Source organism: Nanorana parkeri, unplaced genomic scaffold (assembly GCF_000935625.1).
Source record: "Nanorana parkeri isolate BGI_ZX_2015 unplaced genomic scaffold, ASM93562v1 scaffold14, whole genome shotgun sequence".
In the NCBI taxonomy this organism is placed as follows: Eukaryota; Metazoa; Chordata; class Amphibia; order Anura; family Dicroglossidae; genus Nanorana; species Nanorana parkeri.
The window spans coordinates 473,130-488,676 of NW_017306282.1; the positions used below are offsets into that span (position 1 = coordinate 473,130).

The 15,547-nt window shown below is 45.0% G+C and overlaps 1 protein-coding gene across 1 annotated transcript; it reads left to right on the forward strand.

Moving 5' to 3' along the window:
• The first annotated feature begins 1,836 nt into the window (after positions 1 to 1,836).
• Positions 1,837 to 12,369, forward strand: TTC1 (tetratricopeptide repeat domain 1). The gene is made up of 7 exons (XM_018557880.1): positions 1,837 to 1,971; positions 4,988 to 5,048; positions 5,827 to 5,939; positions 7,745 to 7,781; positions 9,120 to 9,268; positions 10,573 to 10,627; positions 12,072 to 12,369. Exons 1-7 carry the CDS (start codon positions 1,843 to 1,845, stop codon positions 12,200 to 12,202), a joined length of 675 nt encoding a protein of 224 aa, XP_018413382.1. The 5' UTR covers positions 1,837 to 1,842; the 3' UTR covers positions 12,203 to 12,369.
• Positions 12,370 to 15,547: the final 3,178 nt, after the last annotated feature.

The window sequence follows — 15,547 nt, forward strand, 5'->3', positions numbered from 1 at the left end:
CGATAGGGGGGGTGTATTATTATGGGAGGATTGGAATGAGGGGGGGAGGGGGAGTCCCCTATATTTCAGGTGCGATTAGGGATTCCTGTGTCACAAACTTGCGTTTTCCTGCAGCAGGAATCCCTAATCTGGCGTTTACATGCAGCAACTGTCACCCATTCAAATTAATGATTGGGTGACAGCTGCTGCATACCGCATGTAATATGATTACATGCAGTTACAAAAACAATCACTATCCCTGGATACACAATCCAGGGATAGTGATTGATTCCTAACTGCATGTTAAGCCCGTGACACATTGCGTGCAGTGTGTGAGTGCAGTCAGATGATTGACTGCACCTTCAGCCAATCGGCTCGTCCGTAACAACCAGCCAGATGTCGCATGCCGACGCGCTGGTTTATACGCGCGAGCCGATTGGCTGAGGATTACATTTTTCATCTCGGCACTCAAGCTGAGCTGCCGAGGAGAAAATTACAGGACACACTGCTCGCAAAGGCAGCGCGCCACCGCGTGCAGTGTGTCACAGCATTAATGCTTTCACATATGATTACATGTGGTGTGCAGGCGTTTACATGCAGCAGCTGTCACCGATCATTAATTTGAATGGGTGACAGTTGCCGCTTGTAACATGTGCAGACATTAAAACTGGTACCGTATATAGTAGCGGCCCCCACGGGACTAAAAAATGTGTTCAGTGGCCCCCAACTAAATTGAGTTTGATACCACTGGTGTAGGGTATTGGCTGTCAGTAGGGAAGTGGTGCAGCGTGTAAGTTATTGGTGGTCGGTGGTGCAGTGTGTAGGTTATTGGGGGTCAGTAGGGAGGTGTGTAGGGTATTGGGGGTCAGTGGTGAAGCGTGTACGTTATTGGCGATCGGTGAAGTGTGTAGGTTATTGGGGGTCAGTAGGGAAGTGTGTAGGGTATTGGGGGTCACTGGTGCAGCGTGCAGGTTATCGGTGGTCAGTAGAGAAGTGTGTAGGGTATTGGGGGTCAGTAGGTAAGTGTGTAGGGTATTAGGGGGGTCAGTGGTGCAGCGTGCAAGTTATCGGTGGTCAGTGATGAAGTGTGTAGGGTATTGGCGGTCAATTGTGAAGTGTGTAGATCATTGGCTAAGTGTGTAGATTATTAGCGGTCAGTGGTGAAGTGTGTAGGTTATGGAGGTCAGTGGCAAAGTGCACAGGTGCAATGCAGGTCAGTGAACAACTGCCACCAGAAATGGGTCTCGGTGTAATACTTCAAGCCAAACTAAAACAACGTGACTGCCCCTCCCTGCCATCTCCACTGCGTGAACAAAAGACTGTGAAGGCTGCTGCACGCAATAAAGTTTGTGATATTCAAAAAATACGCATCTTCGCTAATGAGAATGTTACTGGCCAATGGGGGCAAGGACTTAGCCGTCGTCATCGATTGGCGACGGAAGTGACGTGTGGCACTTAGAAGCTGTCGCCGGCTAGGGGAATATGGAGAAGCCGAAGAAGGAGCGTTCCTGTACAGAAGAGGAGGGGGAGGAAGACTTCCATGACTGCACGGAGGAGCCGGAGAGGCTGAATGGAGAGTCAGAGGAGGAGTTCACCTTCCTGGAGGCAGAAGGACAGGCCAAGGAGAGCAGTGTACAGAAGAGTAAAGCTGAGCCCTTCACCAGGGAAGAGGGGGATCCTGAGCCGGTTACGGAGAGAGGAGATTCTGAGCCTGTCATGGCAGAGAAGGGAGATCTCGAAGCTGTCACTAAAGTGAAATTAGATCCTGATGTCACTAAAGAGAAAGGAGGTCCTGAAGTTGTCTCTGAGGAGGAAGAAGATCCTGAAGTTGTCTCTGAGGAGGAAGGAGATCCTGAGGTTGACATGGCAGAGAAGGAAGTCCCTGAGCCTGTCACCAGGGATGAGGGAGATCCTGAGCCTGTACAGGAGATTGAGATGGATGAGGAGGCCCTGCAGGAAATGGAGAAGGACATGAGTGAGGAGGAGAGAGAGGTGAATTCTGGGACTTTATCTGAGTGACAGACGGATGATATATTTGTGAAGATAATATTGGTGAATTAAGTAAAGCTTGCATGCACTGGTGGCATGCACTCCATGCCATCAGGAAGCTGGGCAGCAGGTAATTACATGCTACCCAGCTTCCTGATTGCCAGGGAAGCTGACTCCATGTTGTTTGGCCGGCTTGATCGTGATTGGCCAGGAAACCGGCTTCCCAGCCAATCAGCATCGAGCCAGCCAATCAGGAAACCGGGCGGTGAATAATGGCCTGATTGGCCGGGAAGCCAGCTTCCCAGCCAATCAGGAAACCGGGGTGGATTATTAGTTGCCCCGCTTCCTGATTGCACGGGAAGCTGGCTCCATGTTCCCCTACGGCACTGCCGGTCAGAGGAAATCTTCCGCTGACCAGAAGTTCCAATATTTATTTGCATGCAGATGACGGTGGCAGCGGGGTTGGTTTTATCTTTTTTTTTTTTTTTACTTTATCACTTTTATTTTTTTAATTTTTATGTTTTATTTTTATAATTTTATTTTTTTAATTTATATTTTTTTCTCCCACTTAATTTTATTCCTATCACATAGGGCTTAAAAACTCCTATGTGATAGTTTGGAGGTGACAGGTTATCTCTATGGAACCTGCCCTCCAACACAGAACTGATGTTCTGTGCAGTTCCTGACGGCTGAGACAGGTGGCGCTGTGATCACAGCGCAATGGTCTCAGTGATTACACAGAGCAGATGAAGAACGTCCATTCTTCATCTGCTCTTCGGGCTCTATGGTGAGCTTGTGTGCCGTGGTCACGGTGGCGGTGACCGGACACAATAGCCGCCGATCCTTTCATACAAGTGATCTAATTAGATATTCGATATTCAATATGTGAATTGTATAAAAACGAGCGGCGGCCCCACGCTGTACATTTAGCTCTGCTTGTCCGGAGCAGGGCTAAAAATAAACTACTCGCCCGGTGCCCGAAACTGCATGTCCCGGGTGATAGGAATTCCACACCCCTGATCTGCCAGCCTGCTCTGCAGTTCAGGTGAGTAAAACTTTTTTTTTTTAGCACCTAGACAAAAACAAGCACTTAACCCTTGCAGTGCAGAGGTAGCCCAACTGCAAGGGTTAAGAAAAAAATCTGCCCGGAGTTCTGCTTTAACGAACAGTTAATGAGCTTTCATTTTCCTCTGTAGCTACAGGCACTGTGGAGTAATTCATCCTCAAAATTCACAGCAGATGCTCTGTAGTCATCCAAGTCATTCTCTCAGCAGCTCTGCTTCTCTTTCCCAGAGCATCTGCTCTGTGTTTATATCAGAGATGAGAAGACTGAGTCACTGCTGGGAGCGGAGCAGGGTGAGATGAGCTGCTAAGTCATTCTTGGCAGTGGGGAGCAGGGGATAATAACTAATGGATTTCTCTCCCGTTCATTGAAGGACACAGGGCAACAGATCGTAGATCCTGTATGGTAGGGTAATATCGCCACCTGCAGGAGAAGGACGCTAGGCACAAAACTAAAGACCAATTACAGCCTAGGGGCGGCCCCTGCCGGTGGCCAAACCCCCCACCTGCTGACAAGGGAGGGGTAGCTGTGTGACTTGAGCTCCTGAGGAAACAGTTTGGTCTTTGAGGAGCTTCAGAGGTCATGAGGGCTTGTTTTTAGTCAGATTTACTTCTTGTTAAGGATATGGAAATCCTTGAATGTCCAAAGCTAGAACACCAGTTTATCCACAGGCAGGCAAATTATATAGTGACCTGTTTAGCCATTCAATCATAAATACGTTGCAAAAGGTTTTTGTCTGCCGACATGAGCTCAGGATCAGTCCTGCCTGTGCTATGTAACTGTCATAGGAAATGATCAAAATGATCTTGTCTTGAGTTCTGCTTGTTGACATTAGTTAAGGTGTATGAGAGAACTATTGTCTCCGCTGTGTTTACAGGCTTCAGTCTCATCCCTGCCTTAAGGTGCCCATACACCTTACTAATATCCAAAGCAACTCTATACAGCACTCCCTCCTCTAAACACTGCTTCAAGTCACTGAGACTTCTGATCGAGCTAAAATCCATCAGAAATCGAAGAATTATTTATGGAGCTTTTACAGGAACTTTGTGACTTTTAACACCAGCATTGGTATAGTAGGTACGGTTCCATCGGGAGTCTGAGTGAAATAAAGCAGTGTTTACTTTTGAAAGAGGGAACATCTCCTCGACGTAGCACTAGCAGGGAAAAGAGCACATTAATCTGAAAGTAAACTAGTAGGTGATTGTCTCCCTACTGTGACTGGGGAGACTGCTCCTTTATCCTGCTTAAAGCAAGCCCCTTACCTGGTGTCGGTAAGGCCACAAGCAGACTAAGTTTCACAGTGATTGTTATGCAAGCACTGTTACTGCACTGCCATATTGACTGTATATCCCACTCTGCAGACAAAAGGCTATTAGAATATTCAAAACTGCAGGGCATGCTATATCGCTTAGGAAATAGGGTGCCCTGTAGACCCCTTCTCCAGGCTACTGCTGGTGTAAGATGGCATCACAGGGTAGAATAAACAGTTTATCTTGCTGCAAGAACAGTGTAAGCTACAAAATCCTGCTGGCCCACACTCTGCAGAGGCGAAGTGATCTTTGAGGCTATATTTCCTCTTTGCCTGGAAATGAGGTTTAAGAAGTTAATCTTCCTCTTTGATTCCGGGTGTCAGTATTCTATTTTGGAAGCTGTCGGTGAGTAATAATGGTCAAATGTGTCATACAACTTTTCAATGCTGTCATTGCAGTATATTCTGTTGCAGCATATCTTTATTTCCATGACTAAGAACTCCTTCCCATCCATACAGCAGCATGTTAACAAAACAGCAGTCCATGAGCAAAGTTCCACACTGCACTAGAATAACAATAATGACCCTGTCTGGAGATGGCTATGGGGAACATTATTTATAAGTGTGGTTTGTTTTTTTTGGGGGGGGAAGGAGTAGTGATGTTTAGACATGAGTGTAAACCAGTCATTGCTCTTGTTTTCTTAAAGGACAGAAGAAAGGAGAGCACTCATTTAAAAGAAGAAGGAAATGAGCTGTTTAAGAAAGCAGGTAAGCAAAGCTTCACTTTATGAAACCAACTGTAACCAGTCAGGTTGTTCTATGGTGGGACATGGGAACCATGAAGATCTTAAAGGAGAACTATGGGGTAAGTGTTTTTCCCCATAGTTCTTCTAAGGGTCACAGGAGGACACAAACTAGCGTCCTCCCGTCACCCAAAGCTCAGTATACTGAGACCGCCGCAGCCGAGACGGATCCCGACATTACTGTCGACATCCACCATGCTGCGTGATTGACAGCTGGCTCTGCCTATCTAGAGGCAGAGCCAGCTGTACCCACCCCCTATCCCATCCGTTCCGCCAGTCAGCGCTGGAGGATCGGAGGGGGGAGAATCCCGGCAGGGAGCCCTGAGTGACAGTCACGTCTCTCTGCAGGGAGATGATAGAGAAGTGAGCGAGCGACGGTATGTGTTCCCTCACTTCCCGATCTCCTGAGCCGACCTGTGACAGTTTAATTGTCACATGTCGGCTCGAACTATGAGGTGAGTGAAAATCACTTACCTCATAGTTCTCCTTTAAATAAAATACTGAGAAGCACAGCAATGTCTTATTACTAATATTACATATAAATATTTCCAGTCCGACACATTTTTATATATTAACATATTTACCTTGAATAAATCCTATTTACAGTGCTCAATAGCTCAAGCTCAGATGTGCTTGTACAACTGAGAGAATCAACTGACACTCCCCCTTCCTGTTTGCTCTATATTGCTCCACACAGTTGTTCAGTTTCATTTTCTGAAATGTTTTGTTTTGCTTCGGCCCAGATTATGTTGAAGCTGAAGACGTCTATTCTCGAGCTCTGCAGAAATGTCCAGCCTTTTACAAAAAAGACCGATCTGTTTTGTTTTCCAACCGAGCAGCCGCGAGACTGAAACAGGTACAGAGATGCTTAGCTGTTAATGCTGGTGCAATGTTGAGATTGAGCAGATGTGCAGTTAACTATTTACAATGACATGTTTCAGACCAAAAAGGTGGGAAACCCGTGAAAATTCATGCTCAGAAAGTTGTGTGAAATTTAGAAAAAAATCTCCTTTTGTCTCTTGGTATGGTTAGATAATTAGGATTTTTACTTCACTCAGAGTAATATGCATTACATTCTGGGGAAGTTTTGGCTAGTATACAGTAAATGAACCTGAAGGACAAAGCAACAGGTTCTATTTCATCATGTTCCCCCACAAATAAGCAGCATATACTTATTCCTCTGTCATTCCCTGCTGCATTGTTTGGCTGGCGGGAAATAGAAAATTTTGCTTCGAGTCACTTACTGGTCCATACCCAGTAGCACTCAGCACTGACTTGCTTCATTGTATACCTGAACTCAAGAGTGAAGACTTGCTGCCTTATAGGGATTACTAAAGTGACACTAAACTCATGAGTTATATCTGCAAAATGCTTTCATGTACCTTAACTATTCACAAACCATTGTAAGTCACTCGGCTGTAGATCCCTAAATCATCTCTGAATTGGCGCTGACACTGTCCTTCCTTCTGGAGGGTGGCTACTTTTGTTCCCCATGGTCTCTGTGTGTGTTATGTAACTACCGCTCCAAGCTTGCTTCCATGATGGACTATAATCTCACGTTTAGTTTACTAATTTGTATTGAGTTTGTAGTCCATCACAGGAGAAGCTTGGGGCGGTGGCTACTTTACAGCACACAGGGACCATGGGGAACAAAAGATGATTTGAGGATTTACAGCTGAGTGATACACAAACTGCATTTGTGTTAATACTTGGAGTACTTGAATGCATTTTTAAGGTTTAACCCCTGAGTTTAATTGTGTCTAAGCAGACACCCTAAAGATGTACCTTTGTCTTGAATTTCTCCTGAAAAATAGCTGTGCTCTTCCTTTGTCATGAGCCTCATAATTGTATATCTTCTGTGTGAGATCATCTAACGCACTGCTGCCTCTGACTGCTAGCCTCAGCAGATTTGGAGTGAGATTTAGTGTTCATGGCTTGTGTTGATGGGCTTTTGCTCACCTTAAGCCAATCCTGCATTCCAGTACAACTGTGTGTGTGTGTGTGTGTGTGTGTGTGTGTATATAGATATCTATCTATCTATCTATCAAGGTAGCTAGCTATATATATATATATATCGATAGATACTTGTCCAAATCCTCACAGATACCAGTACTGATACGTTTTTGTTTATTGTCATGTGACAGTTTTTTCTAAAACAATACAGACTTCATTTCAGGATAGTGGGGGAGCGCCAGAGCCAGGTCCCAGCTGCAACCCTGGTAGTTCTCGTGTGAAAGCCAAGTATCGGCACTGGTATCTGAACATTACTAGATTCAATACGTGTGTGTGTATATATATATATATATATAGCATTATATGATGTAACACTGAATTTGATCACAGAATAAAGAATCGCTAACTTTGGCTCAGAGTTTTAGTCCACATCTTAGGCAGTTGACTTTTGGGGGCTTCGGCTGCACTATCCTGATCAGGGCTTTTTCCAACTACTTTCATTTATATTGCTTTGCCACCTATGTGCTGATTTGGTGCTTCCACTGAGTTGTGGAAAAAGATTGCAGCAAGTCTTGGCTTCACAGCATATGAATGAGAATGGATAGACCTTTGCCCCTCTTCCTCTGTCAGTATATACCCAGCTTTAGCCTCATGTATTGCAGTATACATCAAATATCTCATGTATAATTTCATAATCTGCTTTTACAGGACAAGCAAGATCTTGCACTAATAGACTGCACCAAAGGTATGTTTGTTTTCTGGATATATCTCATTCTACATTTGAATGCAAGAATTTGCATCTTCTGTAGATTTCCTGTGTAAAACTAAAGTAAACTTGACTTGGCCTAAAAAGCATCAAAGGCAGGGGTAAGCAGCCTTGGCACGCCAACTTTTCTGGAACTACAAGTCCCGTGATGCTTTTCAAGACTGACAGACTCCAAGAGGCAGAGACATGATGGGATTTGTCGTTTCAGTACACCTGGAGTGCTAAGGTTGCCTACCCCTGGTCTTGGGTAACAATATTGCTGACATGTAGCACCTTGAGGTGCCTGCGAGATGCTGTGTTAGTCTTATAGTAATTCTGTGTGGAACCTATGGGACTAGGAAGTAGATGCTGACTCTGGGTGATTTCTGAACATAGATGGCACCGGCCTTCAGAAAAAGGAAAATGAAGTCATTGTCAGGGTTAGATCGTTGGGGGGAACCCTCCGCACACCTCACAGCAGTCCCGGCCAGTTAAGAGATGATGGTGCTCGCAGTGACATTGGTTCACGGATGGCGCCGTGCAGAAACCGGAAAAAGCAGGGAATCAGCAGCACTCAGTAATCAAAGCAAATATGTCCTTTTATTGGACAGAGGCGTCATAGAGATCAAAAGAGCCGACGTTTCGGGGCCACGCAGGGTCCCTTCCTCAAGGCAGAAAACATGACCAAATCATCACCAGGTCATGTTTTCTGCCTTGAGGAAGGGACCCTGCGTGGCCCCGAAACGTCGGCTCTTTTGATCTCTATGACGCCTCTGTCCAATAAAAGGACATATTTGCTTTGATTACTGAGTGCTGGTGATTCCCTGCTTTTTCCATTGTCAGGGTTAGCACTATTAAATCTGAAAGATGTAATAAATACACATTACTTTACTTACACATTACAGAACATTACTTATACATTACAAAACTTATGTTCTGTCTTAAACGTTGCTTTATGCAAAAAATATGCCTCCCGAGACTCAATCTGTATGAAGAATAAGGCAGCGTGCTGAATTGGCAGGATCTACAGGTAGTTTTCTTGCCAAGAAGACACAGAAGTAGAATGCGGTATAGTTTAAATACCGTTACATACAAGTGATGTTTTCCTGGTAATTCTTAAAGGTAAAGAGCCAAGTATCTCACAAGTCTGCTAGGCAGGAACTGAACCGACTAGCAGCAAATTAACAGAACATGATTGACCAAGGCTGCCCAAAAGTTCTCATACGTTAGTGTGTAAGCATGTGCATACAAGTTCCATTTTGTGTATGTAAGGTCAATTTAGATTTCAGCATTAAATGGTTGATTTTTCTATAATACTATATTATGTTCTAATTACAGCAATTGATTTGAATCCTGACTATGTCCGCGCCTTACTGAGGAGAGCTGAGCTGTATGAGAAGACTGAAAAACTTGACGAGGCCTTCGCTGATTACAAGTCTGTTCTGAATTTAGATGCATCATGTCGCCAAGCCAGAGAAGCCTGCATGGTAAACTTCTTTTAGCTGTAATATATTTATGTGAGAGCATCTGAAGCAATCGGCAAACCTAATCCATTGTATCCACTGAATGCTTCCAAACCAAAGAGTGCAGGGTCTGGGTCCCTCGTGTGGGTATTCCACCAGACAAAATGTTGATCACCTAAAAGGTACGTTTTTTTTAAAGCAGAAATCCAAACGCATTTAAATGCAAATAATGTCTTACACTTTGCAATTGTAAAGTTCCTCGTCATCCAGCAGGCACTGGAAATTCTAACATTCTCAAGCCGTATTGTTGGCTCTGCCTGCCTTCTCACCTTCTGGACTTAAGAACACATCCCCTTAAAGGGTTTCTAAACCCTCCGGTGTTTTTGCATATATCTACTGCTAGCAAGCAGTAGATGCACTGAGTGGCCAGATTATTATGATCACCCCATCAGTACTTCGTTGGGCCACGAGATGACTTCATTGGGCCACCTCGTGACTCCACGAGATGTTGAAAGGTGATGCGAGGAATCTGACACTGCGCTGTTGCCCTTCTGTTGTCTTGTACCAGTCTTGCCACTCTCTAAGTTCTGCCCTAACATTGACTAGTCGCTGGCGGCCACAATTCGCACGTTCAGAGGTGAGTGCTTTTCACTCACCTCATAGTTGTAGCCGATCGGGAGGTGAGTGAACACATACCGGCGTTCGCTCACTTCTCGATCCTGTCACGGCTCTCTGCCGTGACAGGGGAGGGGCTGGATTCCCCCTCCCCGCTCCGATCCTCCAGCGCTGACTGGCGGAACGGACGGGGGAGGGGGCGGGTACAGCTGGCTCTGCCTCTAGATAGGCAGAGCCAGCTGTCAGTCATGCAGCTGGGCGGATCCTCGCGGTATACTGCGGCGTCTCATCATACTGCGAGCTGCAGCTTGCGGTATACTGAGCCTAGGGTGACGGGAGGATGCTAGTTTGTGTCCTCCCGTTACCCTAAGGAGAACTGTGGGGAAAAGCCCTGACCCCATAGTTCTCCTTTAAATAACGTGGGGGTGAGGGGGAAAAATTTGCCTTTAATGTCACTTTAATGTTTTTGGGATAAAAATAGGGACAGGTGATCTGTAGTCCAGATCTTCTCACTACAGAAAGTTAGGAGCTCACTGGGTTTCTGGCAGATAACAGGTATTTCTTGAGATGGGGATAAAACAGTGAAATGTGCATGTATTGCAGAGATGTAATAACAATGTTGTCTTTTGTTATTTTGCCCAAAATTAAAATAACATTTGATTAATAGTTTAATGATTACAAAATCTTATACATTTGTTTTGTGCATCTTGCAGCGCTTACCTAAACAGATTGACGAGAGGAATGAGAAAATGAAAGAAGAAATGATCAGTAAGTAACCAGATCTTCCTTTCTGTTATACTGTCAGGTTTATTCACAAAAGCGTGAAGAGTTTGGAGAAGGCGGAGAAGTGAACAATCTAGGACAACATAGCTGAACTGGAAAGTGAGCTGAATAGGAGAATATTTCCGGTTCCGCTATGTTGTCCTAGATTGTTCACTTCTCCTGCCTTCCCCAAACTCTTCACCCTTTTGTGAATATTTTATGGCCAAATGATGGAGTCGCACTTTAAATTATGTAACTTTTATACATCAGCCCATGTTTGCCAAGTAAACCCCATTGCATTTTCCATCTTATTCAGTGCAACCCAAAAGTGTGAAGCCAGCACAGTGGCATACTGGTTAGCATTGTGGCCTTGTAGCCACCAGGGATACTGTCTGCGAGGTTGCTGTGAATGTCCTCTGGGTGCACTGAGATGGGTAACTTATTTGGCTTTCACCAAACTGGCCCTAATGTGTCTGTAAATGAAATGTGTAAACTTCCGCAGAGCCCGTGTTCTCGCTCTAGCACTCTCTCGCTCTAGCACTCTCTCGCTCTCTCAATATAATTGTGCTGCTCTGCAGGGGAAAACAAGAAGCTGGTAGAAAGACACCTTCAGGTGCTTATACTAGTGGGAGGGGGGAAGTATTTATCATTTCTTCTAGGGAACACTTGTATTGGCCCCCTGATTTTAGAGTTGCTTTAAAGTTTCCCCTGCCACTGTGTGGTTTAAACCAAACTAAGGGCAACTTGTGAAACAAAATCGAATACCTGCTTCTCCTGCAATGCATGGTCATTCTCATATCGCCAACTTGTACATGCAGCAGTGATGTAAAGCTAGCAAAAGGAACCACAGCACGCTGCAGGGGAGCAGGTGTTGGATACACATGGAAGTGGTGTGGATTTTATTTGCAGCTTGTTTATTGGCACTCTACCACTGCACTCTTCTGGTCCCCCCATATGCAGATATCCAACACTACCAGTTTTGTTAAATACCCAACTCTCACCACTCACTGTGGTTCCTCCTGGTCTTGTGTAGGAACCACAGGGCACAGCGAGCAGTTGTTCCAACACAAGCGGAAGTGTCGGATATCTGCTGCACCCAGGCATTGGCATTGCAGATGCCTTTTAACACACCGGCTGCTGAAAAGCTAAGTATACAGCATTTTGATTCACAGGCTGCCTTTAGTTTTATTTTGAAACCCCCCCCCCCCCCTCCCCTGTGACAGGGTCACTTTAGAGCAGTGGTGGCGAACCTTGGCACTCCAGCTGTGGCAAAACTACAAATCCCAACATGCATCTGCTTCTGGGAGTTATGTCTGTGGCTGTCAGAGCCTTGCTATGCCTCATGGGACTTGTAGTTCCAAAGCAGCTGGAGTGCCAAGGTTCGCCACCACTGCCTTAGACTGATGATGCGAGTTGTAGAGCTGACAGTGTTTTTGTTTATGTCCCTCAGGTAAACTGAAGAGTTTGGGAGATTTAGTTTTAAAACCTTTTGGATTGTCGACAAACAACTTCCAGGTCAATCAGGATGCAGATACTGGATCCTACTCCATCAACTTTGTGCAGAACCAGAGCAAGAGATGACATGCATACAACTGCCACAATGCCATTGTCACTCGTAAGGACAGACTTCAGTCTTCATTGATCAGCTGCTCCAAAAGATAGTCACAAATATATCAACGCATTCGTTTGTGGTGAACTCTGTTATAAGCAGGCATCATATATTTACCAACCTGTCTATAGAGGAGACTGCAATTTAAAAGATATTTAATATATTTTTTGTGTGTTTTTTTATTTTTCCATCTTTTTTTTTCCCCTTGTTCCAAACGTCTTATGTGTTATGTTCGTGTTTGCATAAAAATGATTTAGACTGCTGTTTTGTGAATTTTACTTACCTGTACCGCCCTCATGAAGTGCAGTAAAACAGGTTTTACTCCTTTTATTTATTTTAAAAAAATGTAAACACATTTAAAGTGAAGGTAATATGGTTGCAGCAGTGCACAGCCAGTCTCTGTGGTGACACGCTCACTGATTTATACAAGTGTCCCTGGACATCCAATTCCTAGTGAATTGAATAAATACTTTGAGGGGAGTTTATCAAGACCGGAGCAGACAGTATCCGGAGCAGTTGTGCACGGCAACCAATCAGCTTGTCTCTGCAGCTTCTTAAGTTACACTTTGAAAATGAAAAAAAAATAGACGCCGATTGGTTACTATGCACAGCTGCTCCAGATTCTGTCTGCTCCAGTTTTGATAAATTCCCCTCTTTGTGTCTCAGATTTTTGAATGTGTGAAAAGGGGAAACGTGCTGCCCCTAACAAGCAGTCATGTTCACTCAATCATTTTTAGTTGATGTGTATTACATTTTTTTAATCGTATTTTTTTGCACTGTGTATGATTTTAGGTAAATCTTCATCAAGTATGGGAGCTACAATAGTTGAATTGTTTATGAAGGTAATTGCTCTGTTCTGTCCACCCACTCCTGAGATTTGCACAACTCTGCCACACAGCACAGACCTGTCTGGAAGACCAGGAGACCTGATTTTTCTTTTGCTGAAGTTCAGAAACACTTACAAACTTTGTCCCTCCCCTAGCCTGTGACTGGAGAGTGAAAAGAGAAGCAGCACACACTCTCCTCCTATCAACATTCTCCTTGCACTGCAGTACCAGTAATTAGCCCCTTGTGCTGCTACACCCAGTCTGAGCTCCCCTGTACAGGAACTTCAAGAAGCTGATGCCAAGCCAATTTTTGGTGTTTACACTGCTTGCATTTAAAATATACATTTAATGATGTATTAATAAAGTCAGGGCTGTATTAATCTGTGTCTGTTATTTGTGTCTGAATCCGAAGGTTCAGCTTTAAAAGGATAGTAGGCGTTCTGCTGTAAAAGGTAGGGAGGTTTTAGGGCTGCTGCAGTTATAGGCAGCCCCCTTTAGGTGTCTGCAAATCATACCTGCAGCAGTGTGTATATTTTGCTTCTTGTCCATTGAGGGACACAGGAAGATGAATTCAGAGATGATTTGAGGATCTACAGCCGAGTGATACATAAATAAGATACATTTTTGTTAATAGTTCCGGTACTTGAATGTATTCTTAAAGGAGCTTTTCCCCATAGTTCTCCTTAGGGTGACGGGAGGACACAAACTAGCGTCCTCCCGTCAACCTAAGCTCAGTATACCACGAGCTCTAGCTCGCGGTATACTGAGACGTCAGAGCGGATCCCGACATTGATATCGAGATCCGCCCAGCTGCGTGAGTGACAGCTGGCTCTGCCTATCTAGAGGCCGAGCCAGCTGTACCCTCCCCCGTCCGTTCCACCAGGCGGATCGGAGGGGGGAATTCCTCCCGTCACGGCAGAGAGCTGTGACAGGATCGAGAAGTGAGCGAACGCCGGTATGTGTTCGTTCACCTCCCGATCTACTGAGCCGACCTGTGACAGTCTCATTGTCACAGGTCGGCTACAACTATGAGGTGAGTGAAAAGCACTCACCTCATAGTTCTCCTTTTAAGATTTCACTCCTGAGCTTAGTGTCACTTTAAAGACTAACTTATTTTTTGCTTGCACCTTTTTTTTTTTTCTTTTCTCTAGATCGTTGATTGAACCTTATCTCCTTTTACTGCAGCTACACCCTGTAACTATCCTCAGTCTGACATTTGAAGTTCCCTGCCTGTTCCCTAGCTGAAGACTCAGCGAGTAGGCCGGTCAGGCTGAGCACTGGGAGCTGCCTCATTTACTTAGGTCACTGGGTGATTTTCAAACTCCCAGTTTCCTGCTGGTTTCCATCGTAGAAGGGTTTAACAGTGTTGGATTGAGTGCTGACATCATCTGCTGGGTGGAATATCACACACATTGAAGGGAATTTATCAAAACCGGAGCAGACAAAATGTGGAGCAGCTGTGCATGACAACCAATCAGCTTCTCTCTCATATTCAAATCTTAACTGAACAAATTGAAGAGAGAAGCTGATTGGAGCTTGAAGAGAGCCACATAGAACACTGATCTTCGTTATGCTCCTTGCTGCCTGCCTCTGGCCATATGATCCTCATTTGCTACCAGCTGTCTGGGTTTTGCGAGTACCTGAGGACTTTCTTTGTGCCTTGAGCCTTACCCCCATGCGACTGCAGTATAACTGATTTCCGACACGGGTGGGGGCAGTGCCGCTGTACCCAGTGCCCCTAGCTTTCACTCTGAAATCATGTTGTCCTTGAGTCTATCCCATCATAGGATTCCTCTTTGTCTCCATCAGGTGTGCCTGGTTCCTCTCTCCTTTTGGCTGAGATTTTTATGACAATCATGCGAGACTTTTTTGCCCAAATCACCCAAATATTTGCTGACCCGAGGCCACAAGCACTCATTGACTTCGTGGCTTCTGAGCCAGTGGCAGCAAAGATTCTGAATCACTCCAATATTTAACTGATGAGCTTGCCCCTGAGGAGTCGCAGTCTTCTTCTATCACACCAAAATGAAAAGAGACCATTTTGGCTTATTGATATGCTTCACACCACACTGAGGCTAGACAATCGGCCTGTTGCTCCTACCAGTCCTGTTTCCAGTCTGAGCTCCTTCAAAGCTCCTAAGGCTCCAAAGGCTTTTCCATTGCGCCTGCTTTTCCTACGCTTTGTCTACAGAGATTGGCAAGCTGTTTGCTCCCCCTAAGGGATTATTGATCTTGTACCTGATTGGAGAGGATGCTGTACAAAAGTGGTTTATTCCCACTGTGGCGCTGGCAGTGTCCCACCTTAACTAGGTGCTTACTATGCCAGTGGAAGGCACGCCAGTCTTTAAGGACATGACTGATAAGCAGGTGGAAACTCTCTGTAGAACTCAGTCCTCACAGGCGGGTTTTGGCCTGGCTGTGATTTTAGTTTGTGAAGCCATGGCTGCTGCAGTTGATCCCTTGATTATGGAAAATGTGGGGAAAATGACT